The sequence below is a fragment of the Archocentrus centrarchus genome, chromosome 20 (genome assembly GCF_007364275.1).
Source record: "Archocentrus centrarchus isolate MPI-CPG fArcCen1 chromosome 20, fArcCen1, whole genome shotgun sequence".
Taxonomy (NCBI): domain Eukaryota; kingdom Metazoa; phylum Chordata; class Actinopteri; order Cichliformes; family Cichlidae; genus Archocentrus; species Archocentrus centrarchus.
Genome location: NC_044365.1, coordinates 27,029,062 through 27,041,869, shown reverse-complemented (window position 1 = coordinate 27,041,869; position 12,808 = coordinate 27,029,062). Strand labels below are relative to the sequence as shown.

General features: G+C 41.8%; 1 protein-coding gene across 2 annotated transcripts in view; it reads left to right on the top strand.

Annotated features, from left to right (window-relative positions):
• ncoa2 (nuclear receptor coactivator 2) overlaps window positions 1-11,096 on the top strand; it is a 29,246-nt gene extending 18,150 nt beyond the window's left edge. Inside the window, exons 10-20 of one of the 2 annotated variants that reach the window (XM_030757102.1) lie at window positions 3,422-3,620; window positions 3,788-3,994; window positions 4,563-4,766; window positions 5,213-5,342; window positions 5,533-5,698; window positions 6,432-6,728; window positions 6,825-6,902; window positions 7,095-7,332; window positions 8,391-8,568; window positions 9,605-9,809; window positions 10,961-11,096. In XM_030757102.1, coding sequence (XP_030612962.1) covers window positions 3,422-3,620; window positions 3,788-3,994; window positions 4,563-4,766; window positions 5,213-5,342; window positions 5,533-5,698; window positions 6,432-6,728; window positions 6,825-6,902; window positions 7,095-7,332; window positions 8,391-8,568; window positions 9,605-9,809; window positions 10,961-10,972 — 1,914 coding nt within the window. In that variant the 3' untranslated portion in view covers window positions 10,973-11,096. Of the gene's footprint in view, window positions 1-3,421; window positions 3,621-3,787; window positions 3,995-4,562; window positions 4,767-5,212; window positions 5,343-5,532; window positions 5,699-6,431; window positions 6,729-6,824; window positions 6,903-7,094; window positions 7,576-8,390; window positions 8,569-9,604; window positions 9,810-10,960 lie in introns of both variants that reach the window. The other variant, XM_030757101.1, reaches the window with a different exon arrangement.
• The last annotated feature ends 1,712 nt before the right edge of the window (window positions 11,097-12,808 follow it).

The window sequence follows — 12,808 nt, the reverse complement described above, 5'->3', positions numbered from 1 at the left end:
ATTTTTGAGATGCTCTGAGCTATCACAATTCACAAAGAAGAAGAAGAAGAAGAAACAGCCTTTATTGTCCCACAGAGGGGAAATTTGGGTGTAACAGCAGCCGTAGTTATTATAAATATAAATAAAGATATAATAATTTACACTATTAAGAAAAGAATATATATAAAATCAACAAACAAGATTAACCTTAATACTACTAATAATAACACTATATACAATGTACATGATGTGCCTGTGTGTTGAACCTTAACAGGCCGGACTATTTACAGTATATTATATATTATCCTACATTGTGTAGGTTATTGTGGTTTTTGTTGGGAGCAGTGATGGTTATAAAGTCTTACAGCTGCTGGGAGGAAGGATCTGCGGTAACGCTCCTTTGTGCATTTAGGATGTGTAGGACAAAGTGGATCAGATTGGCCATTTTTCCTGCATCCACCAATTTGACGTTGAGAGCTGGCCAGGTTTAAATCCTGCTTCCAAAAAGCTGGAAGTGAGCTTGTCTCAAAACAAATCAAATTGAATCAAAATTGCTGAAATAACTTTTCAGCACCAAACACAGGACAAGAAAATCTTGACTGGCACTCAGACCACGGCAGTTACTTTTCAAGTATCTATAAATAAGGATTGCAATTAATATTGGAGCCATTTGTTGCCCTGACTTCTTTTTGTTTAATGCTTGTTTATGTTTAGCTAACAAAAGACGAGCATGACTCTGGGGTCACTTTTCCCTTTTCCTTACTTGACAGTGCCACTTCTGCTTTACTTGGCCTGTTTCTTACTTCCCTTTCCTACGAAGTGTCATGAGCTAGATCAGAGACTCAAGAGCCCTGCTGCCCTGAAGTCCACATCACCATTAGGGAACTTAATGGAAGAGTTTGAGATTACGGTTTAGATGTTTTAATCTAGGATCAGAAAGCATATTTGAGAATAATCATCATAATGTGTCCCACTCGCTCACAAGTTCTTCTGCGACACTGAGGGATTCGCAGTGTTGATCCAAAAACTAAATGGCAACTCGTAATTTGAAAGCATGTTTTGAAAATGTGTATTAACTAATATTACGATTGCATCTGCGGCAACAGTTGACAGAGTTTGCAAGTACTGCAGGATCAGTAGCTGCTGATTAGATTTTTTTATATATATATATATATATATAAATAAATAAATAAAATTTTTGTTTTGTTTTTTGTTTTTTAAATTGGCCTCCTTGTGCAGTTATGGTATGGGTGCTGGACCCCTAAAGACTGAGTGAAAATATTTTACCCAGTGAAATGCTTGTTATGCCTGTATGAGAGGAGCACTGCAATAGTTTTCTTGCAGTTTACAATACAGGTGTTTTTATATCTCACATGTAGCTTCAACTTACAACTAAACATTTATCCCACTTAGCTGAAAATCTCGACTGTGATATTGTGCAGTTGCCCTAAAAAGACCGTTTTGGGTCCATGCTGGAAATTTACATCAGGTCTGCAGTGAAAAATTGTTTTTATAGGCTAAATTGCCCTTCGCTTATTTGAGTATTGCTGTTGCTTCATTTATTTTGTCAGTAAAAATGAAATTAGTTTTTAGGTTCTCTAATCACTTCTCACTTTTTTTTTTCCCCCGCTTATTTTTTGAGTGATGCCACAAATGATTTTTTTTCTTTTTTTTTATGCGTTTTATGTGTTAATGCAATTTGCATATTCACATGTTTTTTCTGGGCATGCAAAGTTTTTACACCTGGATGTTAAATTTGTGCTAAATCTGGAAATTGGGCTTAGCATGAGTCAAAATATTAATGCTTAGTTGTCCTTAAAATCTTTGATTTTTTTTTTATTTTAATTAAATATAGTTAAAGGGTAGGATATGCAGCAAAGAAGGGCATGCATTGCATTACATGCACTGACATGCATTTGGAAGCAGAGTGTAACATGAATTGATAGAAATGGGACCCATTAAGGGTAAAAGCAACTAGAGGAGTGGAGAGAATAGAAAATGGGAGGAGAGAGAATCGAAGAGGAGGAGGAGGAGAGCAAACTGAGAGTGTACAGAAGCATTACATCATTCCTGACCTCATTAGGGCTTTTCTCTCTCCCACCACCACCGCCACCCCCACCCCTCACTCCGTTACTCTCTCTAGCTTTCCTACATATCCTGTCTCCTCCTCGCTGTGATCAGCTATGTGCGGCTAATCCATTTTGTTCTATGTTGAGATATTATTTAAATAACATCTTCCAAGATATGTGTAAAGCATATGAAGTATTAGGCGTACCCAAGACCAGCTGTAGCCCTTGAGCTGTCTAGATAACTGTACTATGAGGTATTTTTGGCAGCCTTGCTATCTGTAGCAGCAGTTAAATGCCCAACAAATACATGTCATTGTCAAGTACAACACTGAAACAGTGCTGGTGTGCTGCTTTCCTGCTGTACAGTATGTCACGATCAGGGGATTCAGCGATTCCATGTGTGCTGCACTCTGGTGGACAGTTACAGCTACTGCAACCTATTTACTTAAAGTCCTCCAGGCCTCTCTAGGAAGCACCCGGATCACGTTTGTGAAATTGCAGTTTGTTTTCGGTTGTTTATTGACTCTTTGGTAGCTTTTTTTGAGGTTGTGGGTTGTCAAGATGTTTTACTGAAGTGCGTTATTCAAGAGTTCCTGTTATTGTATCCACCACATCTGTCACAGAAAGATAAATACACACCATGTCAGTGTTCTGAAACAGAAACTAAGAAGTTTCTCCTTTTGTAGTTCTTCCAGTTCTTTTGTTCAAAACCAGATCTACAGCATGCCTGTGTGTGTGTGTGTGTGTGTGTGTGTGTGTGTGTGTGTGTGTGTGTGTGTGTGTGTAAATGTGTGTCTAAAAATCATATAGCGAGCTTTAAGTCCAGCGGTCTATGAATGCAGCTTTAGGGTGCAGTTAGTTGGCTCCATACAGCTGTTTACTGTAAGGCGTCAGAGAGCATTTCAGACGTTTGGCATCAGCCAAACTGCTGCCTATATCTGCTCTGTTTTACTTTGGCAGGATGCTTTTTAAGTAGCCACATGTTCTCTGTCTTTGCTGTTTTCTCAGTTTAGTGGGAGTAAAATACTGGCCTTAAAAAAAAAAAAAAAAAAAGTGGAGAACTTGTAATGTACCTCTGAAAGAACCACTCAGCAAGAGAAAAGTAGTATGAGAGTCTGAGAAGCTAAGTCAAAGTGAAGTGTGTCCTAGATTTCATGTAAAGTGGTCCATTTTTTTTCTACTAGTTATCCTGTGTTATAAACAAGGCCAATCCCACTGAAAGACATCTCCATGAAAGTTTGCTCTCATGTACGTGGTTGCCACATTTTGTATTTGTGCATTTACAGGTGAAAGAATAAAGGGTTTCTAAATGAGCCTTAACAGCTAATCTAATTCTGTTTTCACATTTTTTTCTTTGTCTGTCTGTCCTCTAGTCCTCAGAGCTGGATGACATCCTGAAAGACCTGCAGAATGCTCAGCCACAGCTCTTCTGTGAGCCACGGCCTGTTTCATTGCCCAGTCCCATGGACAAACAGAACATCATCAATGACATCCTGCAGATGTCTGAGAACAGTCCTGCCATGGCTGCACAGCCGCAACACAGGGGCCTCGGAACTGGCATGGGACCTACTAGTGAGTCTCTTTCCTACTTTGGGCGGAAAAAAGTACACTAACCACTTTGTTTATTCATAAAATTACCCCCATGATGAGGATCTAAATATGCAGTTATGAAGCTTTTTTTTGTGCTATTTTAGAATTTTTGGAGCATGTGGTGAAAATGCATTTATTCTTGTCTTCAGACTTTGGTGGTGTCCGACCAGGCCAGCCAGGAAGGGGTCTGCCTGTTAGGAGTGTGTCTCTGGACATGAATATGTCCCCCCAGCAGCCTTCATTACAGTACCCCATAAGGACCACAAGCCCATACACTGTTATGCAGCAGCAACAGCAGCAAGGCATGGTGGGGAACCATGGCATGATGGGTAACCAGGCTGGTATGGTCAGTGCAGGTAGGTGTGACAGTTATGATTTGCAGGAACCTACAGTTGTCTGAATCTGTGCAATTATTGCCTTCACTCCTCAGTGTGTCCTAAAAAATAAATTAAATCCATGTTTAGATGTTTGTTCAAATTGGGATACGTCCTCAGATTTATCACTGTACAGTAGATGAGCTGATTGGTTCCCAGATTGCACATTGTTGAATCTGTTTCCCTAGTTTTTGACAGTTTTTTTTTTTTTAATTATATGAAGTGTCATTTCCATTTGTCAATCTCACAACAGCAAAATGAGTAGATGAGTCAGAAATGTATTTTTCTTCTTCTACATGACTTATAACAATTAAACCTGCTCCTTAGTTCTGAGGAAAGACCTCTTTTCCTCTCTCTGTGTGTCTCGCTCACTCTTTAACGTATCATGTCACGGCACGGTGACTCACTTCCTGTGACAGGAAATAATCAGCCACACTGGCACAAGGTTCTCTTCTCCCTCAAATTAGTCTTTCCTCTTTATGTAGCTCATGGGGGCAGTGGAAATCCACTAAAATTTGTCCTGAGATTTTATGTGTGCTCGCTCCCCCAGGAATGATGGGTCCAGGTGGTCCACGGCCAGGCATGCAGCAGCAGGAGGGCTGGGGCGGGCCAGCTTCTGCGCCTCCTATTGGAACACCGGGCCCTGCCCAGCAAAATGCTATACAGAGTAGGATGGGACCCAACAGTGCTCCCATGAGGCCCAACAGCCAGCCAGGGCCCCGACCGATGATCCCGTCATCAATGATGGCCAATGGTGAGAGCACTGTGCACAAAATAATCACAAATTAAAATGTTTTAAATGCAGAAAGAACCAAATTGCTTGATTTCAGACTGACCAAATGCAGTAAAGCCTTTTTCCAGTCTCTAAGAATGTAACGGCTCCTGAATCATGTCAGTAAAGAAACCCAGGGAAAAAAAATCACCACGTCTCAGTTTCAATAAAATCACGTTTCATGGAAGGTGTGGTCTATCAAAGACTCATAATGGTGAACAGTTAAAACCTCACCTTACCCATGTAATATAGGCCATATTCACTTGTCATACTTGTAAAGGCTGCCATCTTGTGGTTAGCCACAGTGCGGCATATCTACTACCCTGCTTCTTCCTGTGTTTTAAAGTGTATTTAGCAGCTTGCTTGTTATGCCCCATAATTATTTAACAGTCTAATATTTAGCCAGTCTGTTACTCTTCCCTATGTAGCCCAACCTGATATGGACATTGGAATGGTTGGTGACCATTTCTCACAACAGCAGGCTCCACCCAACCAGACAGCCCCCTGGCCAGACAGCATGATGCCAATCGATCAGACAGCTTTTGTAAACCAGAGCAGGTAAGCTCATTACTGAAGCAGCTCACTGGCATAACATTACACAATTAAGATTTTTCTTCTCATCAGATTTCCATATTTTTCATTATAGTTTAGCTGCAGTGTTTGCTGTGGCTTATACAGCTATAAAGTTCTTAACTGGAAAAAAATAATAATAATTCCAAGACACTTTTTCTGTCTGGTCTTTGCTCAGGGCGCCACCCCAGGATGACTCACTGTGCAATATTGGGCTCAGCTCAAGCGATGGTAGCGCAGTGGACGAGGGGGCTCTGATGTCCCAGCTGTACACCGCTCTAAAAGATTTTGATGGCCTGGAGGAGCTTGATCGAGCTCTGGGGATCCCTGCTCTGGTAGAACAGGTGAGATCTCCATCCTTCCAAACCATCCTTATAACATTCATTACATTCATTATATTTACCCCCCAGAGGGTGCAATGAGGGATTGTTTTTGGCATGTTTGCCTGTTTTGATTTGTTAACAATATTACAACAGAACTACCAATCCGATTCATATCATATTTGTACAAAAGATGGCCCCCTTGATCAGCTGATTTACATTTTTGCCATAATTGGGTCAAGGTCAATGTAAAAAAAAAAAAAAAAAATCCAGAGTAAATGAAATAAAAAAAACCCTGGCTTTAATATAGGGATTCATCTGATATTTGGTACACAGTTGTGGAGGGCCAAGAACTAGTGTCAAACCGAACGCCATCTGGATCTGATCCAGATTCTGGATTTGAAGACTACTTGAATTTAACATGGAGAAACTCCATTTTACACGTATTTTTGGCCGTATCTCAGCTGAAAAAAGACAGCTCATCCTCGTTTGTAGTTTGTAGTAAGGAGCATAACACTGTTGTCCGTAGATATGTAACATTTGATCAGGATATGATCCCAACTAAATGACACAACTTTCAATTCTGTCAATCAGAACACTCAGTTCCTCTATTATCGCCCACCTGACAAATCGAGTATTTTCTCATTATAAGAGAGAAAGCTTTTGCAAACAATTTAGGAATGTATTATTTTGGTTTATGGTACTGGATTATTTATTTGTTTATGCATTTATTTTTATCTGTGGCTCCCTGTTTCAGAACCAGACACTGGAGCCAGAGCAGTTCCCCCAGGAGCCCTCAATGATCATGGACCAGAAGCCCCCCATGTACACCCAACAGTTCGGTCCCCCAGCATCACACATGGCACAAAGAGGCTACCCTGGTGCTCCCATGCAAGAGCCGGGCTACCACCCGATGCCTGGCCAGATGGGCCCACGGCCAGGTTTCCAAATGATGCGAATGCAGGCCCGGCCAGGACTCAGGCCTACCGGGGTCGTGCCCAACCAGCCCAACACACTACGATTGCAGCTCCAGCACCGGCTACAGTCCCAGCAGGTACACGTCTTCATGAAAATTTGAGCATTTAAGGGTTTTTAAGAAATGTATATTTCTCTTTGTAGTAACAGTTTTCTCCTGTTTTTGTTTCAGCAGAATCGTCAACCAATGATGACTCAGATGAGCGGCGTGTCAAATGTGAACCTACCTCTTCGAGCCAATGCTCCAAACCAGGTACAATCCCCTCTGTCATTACATAAGCTACCTGCACAGACATGTTGTGACTGTAGGTAGAGTTTTATTTCTCAGATGGCTTGCAGTAAATTGAAGGCTTTAAGTGTTATGTAGACTTGCTTAGTGTAGAGACATCTTTTTTTTTTTTCCCCCCTCCTTCTTCTTTTCATGCCATTGCTGTCTTACCTGCAGGGAACCATCAATGCTCAGATGTTGGCACAACGTCAGCGGGAACTGCTGAGTAATCACCTGAGACAGAGGCAACAACAGCAGCAGCAGGTGCAACAGGCCCAGCAGGTCCAGCAGCAAAGGAGCATGGCCATGAGGGCTCAGGGCCTCAACCTGCCTCCCAACATGGCTGCTGGAGGCATGAGTAACCCCCGGAATCCCCAGGCCAACCCCCAGCAGTTCCCCTACCCACCCAGCTACGGTACCAGTACAGGCCTGGCCTCGTCACCTCCCCCTACCAGCCCCTTCTCCTCTCCTCTCTCCCCCAGCCTGCCCTCTCTTCCCCCCAACCCTCAGCTCCACCTGCATGGCACCTCCTCCTCTTCCTCCACTCCCTCCTCCTCCTCACAGATGATGATGGGAAACACAAACATGATGGGCGGACAGTACGGGGCCGTACTCAGCCCCCAAATGCAGCACAGTGCCTTTCAGTTTCCCAACTCAGGTACTGCTCCCTCACCCCAGCCAACCACACACCTCACCCTACAACCTGTGCGTGTGTGTGTGCGCGCGCCATTGTGTCTGTGTTGATGTGAAGCTGCACAGCTTTATGTGCTTTTTGGTAGCTGCAATCATTTGGTTTGTAACATTATATACTGATGACTGCATTAATCAGCTTCCATTGCATCAAGCAAATCATAATTAATATCCTCCTCTTTAAAATGTAATAACTGGTGAGTATTTGTCCGTAAGTGTGGTCATATACATATATTTTTATCATTTGGTGCACTGCCTGAAAGGGTGGTCTAGCTGTTCACTCTTGCTCCACCAGGGGGCACCAGGTGCACAATAAAGTTTTAGTTCATGAGCCACACTGATGCTAAAGTCTAAATGTTGTGATCAGTAAACACAGCAACCATCTCTGTACCTGTCAGTCAAACAGCTTGACATATAGTCTGAGTGTAATCTGTAATTTGGTAATCTGGTTTGTCTAGTGACCTCTTATTTATGGCCTGTGGGTTCCTGCAGACTGATAGTTTGGTTACTCTTTAACCTTTCTCCTAAGCGATCTCCTAATCCCTTTTCTTCCTCATTCCTTGCCTTCTGTTTGTCACGTGCATGAAGGAAATATCAACTGTTTGCTAATAATCCTGGAATGGGCTCTTTTGTGCTTTTTTTTTTTTTTTAGTTGTTTGTCAGTGTTTTGTCTTTATGTGGTGTGTTTGTGTCAGTTGCATGGAATTAACTCCCTTGCTCAGTACATTAGTTTTTAGATGAGTCTCTGCAGGCTAAGTTTGGCTGACCTCTTTTGATTCACAGGTATGAGCCAACAGGCAGACGGAACATTTGGAGGTCCCGGCACACCACAGAGCCCTCTGCTTTCACCCCGCATGGCCCACACACAGTCCCCAATGATGCAGCAGGGCCAGCAGAGTGCTGCTTTCCAGGGTTCCCCTGACATGAATGGATGGCCGCAGGGTAATATAGGAGTCAACAGGTAAGGATGACTGGTGCAGCTCGTTAGATCATCAATTCATGCTGTCAAGATGTACAAGCCACCAAATTTGCATCTACACAAACTGTATGAACTGCTATCTCACCGAGTGCAAGTAATCCAGTAAAATGAGATCGGAAGTCTTTTTAGGAAGGGAGTGTGAGAAGATTCACCGTTATCTCCACTATTGTTACTGATGATTAAGAATAGGCCTACAAGGACATACAGATGTCCTTATATATCTTCATGGGCTTCATTTTGAAATACCATTATTTTTTGAATATGCAACTTACCAGACCAACACGTGTACCCTTGTAGTATAAATGGAACCATTAGCCTTTTGTTCATTTTCTGTCAATTTATAACTTCTTAGAAGTTAAAGTAGCAGCCACTTGTAGCACATTCGTAAACTTTTGATTTACACCTCTGCTAGGTTTACTAAAAAATGCTGATTAATCACAATCCACACAGTTATCGCCACAACCTGAAGCTGGAAAAGTCGCCAGCATCACTAAAGGGGCAAATTTCACTGGCTGCCTGGTCAGGTCACACCTCAAAGTGTGTGGGGGTTTTACCCTCGCAGCCAAAACTACTTTTTCAGAGAGAGATTTGAGAGAGATTTGCAGAGAGTGAAGTTAAGATGACAAACTCCGGTTGTTCTTGATTGTCGTCGTTTGGCTGTTTTGTGTGCAGCCAGGATTCTCTGCGTCTTTGGCCGACTTCTTGTGCTGCGTCACTCATCTCTGATGTTAGTTAAATAAATAATAAATCATGTTTTTGGTTTTTTTTTTTTTTTTTTTTACTACTTACTACTACTTTTACAGCTTTCTCATTGATTCCATGGAAGCATTATACTTCCTGTGTCCCAGTGAGCTAAAACAGTAACAGCACAGGTGGTTCAACTTTAAATTTAAACTTTAAATACTGTGAAGAGCAGGTCATTGTAAAAGGAAATTCACCCGGTCATGTGCTTTTCTTTCTGCATCCATACTGTCAGTTTTGTGTTTACTTAATGCAGCTTCTTCCTCCTCCTCCTCAGCATGTTCTCACAGCAGCAGGCATCGCCGCAGTTCAGCCAGCAGAATAACAGCAACATGTACAACGGCAATGGCATGAACCTCAACAATGCGTCTCTGGCCTCCAACATGGCAACCAGCAGCATGGGCCAGATGGCCGGCCAGATGAGTGTCACGTCCATGCCCTCGGGGCCCTCACCTGGCTTGCCCTCCATGGGACAAGAACAGGTGAATACTTCTAGGCCAATCCTGGTTCTTTAAATGGGACAAAATTAGGAAATGATTAAACTTGGCTTCAGGGAAATAACCACCACTGTAATCCTTTCACAGTCGGGCATCTTTAGGCGTGGCCTGACTGAATTAGAGATGTTCAGGGTGTCCAGTAATATCCTCAGTAGTATCCCGTTGCAGTAGCCCCCTGTAGAAATCAGTCTGAGGTTAACAAAATGGACCCCTTAAAGTTTTACACAGTAATCAGGGGACAGAGAAATACTAAAAGGTTTTTCTCTCCACTCCTGACTGCTGATGTCAGTGTTTGTCTTATCATAAGACCCCGAGTGTTTGGGTACACTTACTGAACAGCCGAGCTAATGAATAATTTAGTTGTTTATATAACTCTTCTTGCTATTGTTCTGCTACTTAACTTGAACTTAGAGGTCAGTGATGTAATTAGCAGCGTGCACTTCAAAGCCAGAGTGTTGAGACTAAAGACGTCACGCCGATCACAGACTGGTCTCTGTCAGCTGGTTGGTTCAACACGGAGAGCTCGACTCCTTAAGGCTGAGATCTCTCACATCACCGCGATCCCTGCACACATTCAGGAGCGTAACTGAATGTCGTTAGGCAAGATGAAGTCATCCTTGCATGTAGATAACCTGCTTCGCTCACTCACTAAATGTGAAAATGTTTTCACTTTGGCAGCACTTAGTTCCTGGTGTTTATCATTCTTTTAATGTCAACTAAGTTAATCCTTCTTCCTTTGTCTCTCTGGTATTGTTATGTTGGTATATGGAAAGCACTGTTGTTGTCCATGATGCTTTTAAGCCAATAAAGGGCCATGAATATTTAACCAAGGTGCTGCCATTTGATGTCTGCACTTGAGACTGTTGTAACATACCAGTATATGTGTCACTTGATTTATCTCCCTTGCAGGATTATAGAAAAATATTGGCACTTAGATTATTTCAATTATTTACTGTTTGCCCATTAGTGCAGGCATCTGTGATTTACTGACTTGTTTTTGAGTTGGCGATGCACTCCACGCCGCAAACACGTTTAAGTTCTACAAGTTCAAGTTAACCAGTCAGACGTGCTGTTGAATTGTGAGTTCAGTAACTTCCTTTACAAGTTGGGGCTTACAGTGTGTTGTCTCTTTGCAGAAATACTGTTGACCCCCATGGAGCTCCACACCTGAACCTCAGTGATCAACCTGGCTCAAGAAGCGCGTCGGCCCTTTAATTATTTAAAAACAAACAAACAAAAAAATACTAACCTGTAATCAACCGACTGCCCCTTGAACCAGCCAGGCTGTGCCCTGACACCCCCCCCCCCCCCCCCCCCCCCCCCTTCTTCTCCCCCTCCCCAGCCCAAGTTTGCCGCCTGTCCAGCTGGACCCCACTCAGACACTGGCTGGGGAAGGATCGCGAGTATCTGTCCAACAAGCCTAATCCTCCTGGAGGGAGAGCCTCGTGACGAGCCAGTCTATCTGCCTGTCCAGCAGCATTCACCGTAGTGTGACTTACTGTAGGCCTCCTGGTGGGGTACACTGACTTTAGGGGGCAGCAGTGGGTGGGATTTTGTTCTGATGAATGTATTCCTCTCAGTGGACAGCGGCCATTTACAATCTCATCTCCAAAAAAAAAAAAATAAATCACATACACTGATTTCTTTACACCCCCCCCCCCCTTTATTTCCTCCTCTCACTCATTTGAGACATTTCCACATAGTTCCAAATGGCAGCAAATACTCCAAGTTATGTTCACAATTATGGATGGAGCTCAGACACTTAGCCAATTTTGCCTTTTTGCTGTTCTTTATTTTATTATTATTATAATTATTATTGTTTTTTTTTTTTTTTTTTTTTCTGTTTTTTTGTTTGTATTTTTCCTGTTGTGAAAATTAAGATGTGTTAAAATATGGTGTTAAAAAGACAAACTGCTCTTGTAGAGAAGAAAAAGAAACACTGCAGACTGGTTTGAATGGATTGGTGAATTCTAAGATTAGATTAAAGAGGTTTATATAGTGTATTAAATTAAGTTTTATTTTCTGTATAGATTCATTTTAATTATTGTAGATGATTCTTTATCTTAGTAGCAAGAAGAAGAATATCTCTAAAAGTGTGAAAGAGGCACTTTTTTTTTTTTTTTTTTTTTTATATATATATATATATATATATAATTTTAACAGTAATGGTTGTATTCTTTCTGAGAAGATTCTTCTATTAACCTGAATAATGGATTTTACTTTGGTCCTGTAGTTTCAGAAGATGTCAAAATCAAATATGGTTTGAAATGATTTACAGAGTTTGTACATACCAATAAGTAAAGCATTTTCTTTCCTATTTATTTTATTCCTTTGGGGTTTTACTTGTCCCAGCCTGGTCCCAGACTGCCTCCTGAAGCAGAGCAGTTCTTTATCGTTTTGTTTGTTTCGTTTTGAGGAAGTGGAGGCGGAACCTTCACCTTCTTGAAGTCCTGGTACAGTGCAGACAGGGGTGTGAGTGGGAGGTAGGGAGGGTTGTAAATGGGTGTGCTGTGTATACAGTGTACAGATTATCGCTTGCTTCTCTGCCTTTAGCATAGAACACAAAAAAAAAAGAAGAAAAAAATCAATTCAACACAGCCATACAGTAAAAAATAATAAAGTGTGCTTTCTATGTTGTCTGGAGTGAAAAATGCTTCATACAAGCTGCTAGGTGCAAACTGTTCTGTGTGTTGTAAACAAGCAATAACAATTACTTGAGAATTTCTTGTTTATTTTTTTTTTTGGTTTTTTTTTTTTTTTTTATTTATTTTTTTGTTTTGTTTTTTTAATTTTTGTACAGTTTCCTGGGGAAAAAAGGCCACGTTTTCCCTCTGCGTTTGGATGCAGTATTAAACACAGTTTTTTATTGCAGTTTGTACCAAGAAAGTCTACATCCACACACAGCGTTCCTATTAGATTATGCAGCAATGGCTGAGATCTGGAGAGGGAGTTAGTTTGTGGTCCCCTTATTGGCACATGCCCTC